At 42.4% G+C, this 1,066-nt stretch overlaps 1 protein-coding gene across 1 annotated transcript; it reads left to right on the top strand.

Annotated features, from left to right (window-relative positions):
- Positions 1-85: 85 nt before the first annotated feature.
- On the top strand, positions 86-594 carry LOC121966209 (protein LTV1 homolog). The gene is made up of 2 exons (XM_042516318.1): positions 86-244; positions 333-594. Exons 1-2 carry the CDS (start codon positions 126-128, stop codon positions 592-594), a joined length of 381 nt encoding a protein of 126 aa, XP_042372252.1. The 5' UTR covers positions 86-125.
- Positions 595-1,066: the final 472 nt, after the last annotated feature.

The raw sequence follows: 1,066 nt of genomic DNA on the forward strand, positions 1-1,066 counted from the left end.
TTACATTTTTACGTCCTGCTGCTGTTTGTCGTCCCCAACGTGTGAAGCTGTCAAAGCAGCCGACAGGTTTGTGTCTTCTTCCTCCTCATTGTCCCGCGTGTCTCCCCTCAGGACCTCGGCTGGACATGGACCCCGACATCGTGGCCGCTCTCGACGAAGACTTTGACTACGACGACCCCGATAACCTGCTGGACGATGACTTCATCGTCAAAGCAAACACTGCGAGCGGAGCGCAGGACGCAGAGTAAGACAGGAAATATGAATACGTGATTTCCTTAAATCAGCTTTTGAAAAGTGGTGACTCGAGTTTTGTGGCGATTTGTGGTTTCCAGAGGTGACGAAGATGAAGATGATGATGATGATGAGTGGGAGGACACAGACTCTGAGGGCGACTTTGACTCTGAGGGCGGGTTTTCGGGCGATGAGGACATGGGCGGCCGCACTCGAGAGTTTCTGTTTATGGACGAGGAGACGAAGAGTCGGTTCACAGAGTACTCGATGACGTCGTCGGTGATGAGGAGGAACGAGCAGCTCACCCTGCTGGACGACCGCTTCGAAAAGGTGAACGCTTTTATTAAAAACACATTTTCATAAACTGAGACGGCGACGGAGTGTAACTAAGTACATTTACTCAAATACTGGAGTATTCATGTTTTATGCAGCTTTATATTTCTCCTCCAAATCATCTCAGAGGAAAATTTTTTACTGCGTTTGTCTGACGGAGAACATTTTAAAAACGTGTGCGTTGTGTGACTGCAGGGAATTAACGTTACATTATAGAACATTTAAAGAATAGTTTTTAAAACTAGTGAAACAAAATAAACTTTGTCATTCAAGACTGGACGAGTGAAGGCTGCACAGTAGAGCGAACCTGTGTTTACTTTTGATTTATTTAAATGTATGTAATTTGAATTAAATTGTATTTAATTATTCAAAGTGCTTTAGAATAGAATAGAAATACTTTATTAATCCCGTGAAGGAATTTTTTTTATTATGGCAGCAAATAAGAGCAGAAACTGAATAAAATACTCTTAAAAGGCAAAATAATGCAATTTTAATACAAAGG

Source organism: Plectropomus leopardus, unplaced genomic scaffold (genome assembly GCF_008729295.1).
Source record: "Plectropomus leopardus isolate mb unplaced genomic scaffold, YSFRI_Pleo_2.0 unplaced_scaffold23541, whole genome shotgun sequence".
Lineage (NCBI taxonomy): Eukaryota > Metazoa > Chordata > Actinopteri > Perciformes > Serranidae > Plectropomus > Plectropomus leopardus.

Bases quoted from the DNA above. Each gene is read 5' to 3' on its own strand.
- LOC121966209 (XM_042516318.1), top strand. From the start codon at position 126: ATGGACCCCGACATCGTGGCCGCTCTCGACGAAGACTTTGACTACGAC. The intron at 245-332 runs GTAAGACAGGAA...TGTGGTTTCCAG, and splicing joins AGCGGAGCGCAGGACGCAGA to AGGTGACGAAGATGAAGATG.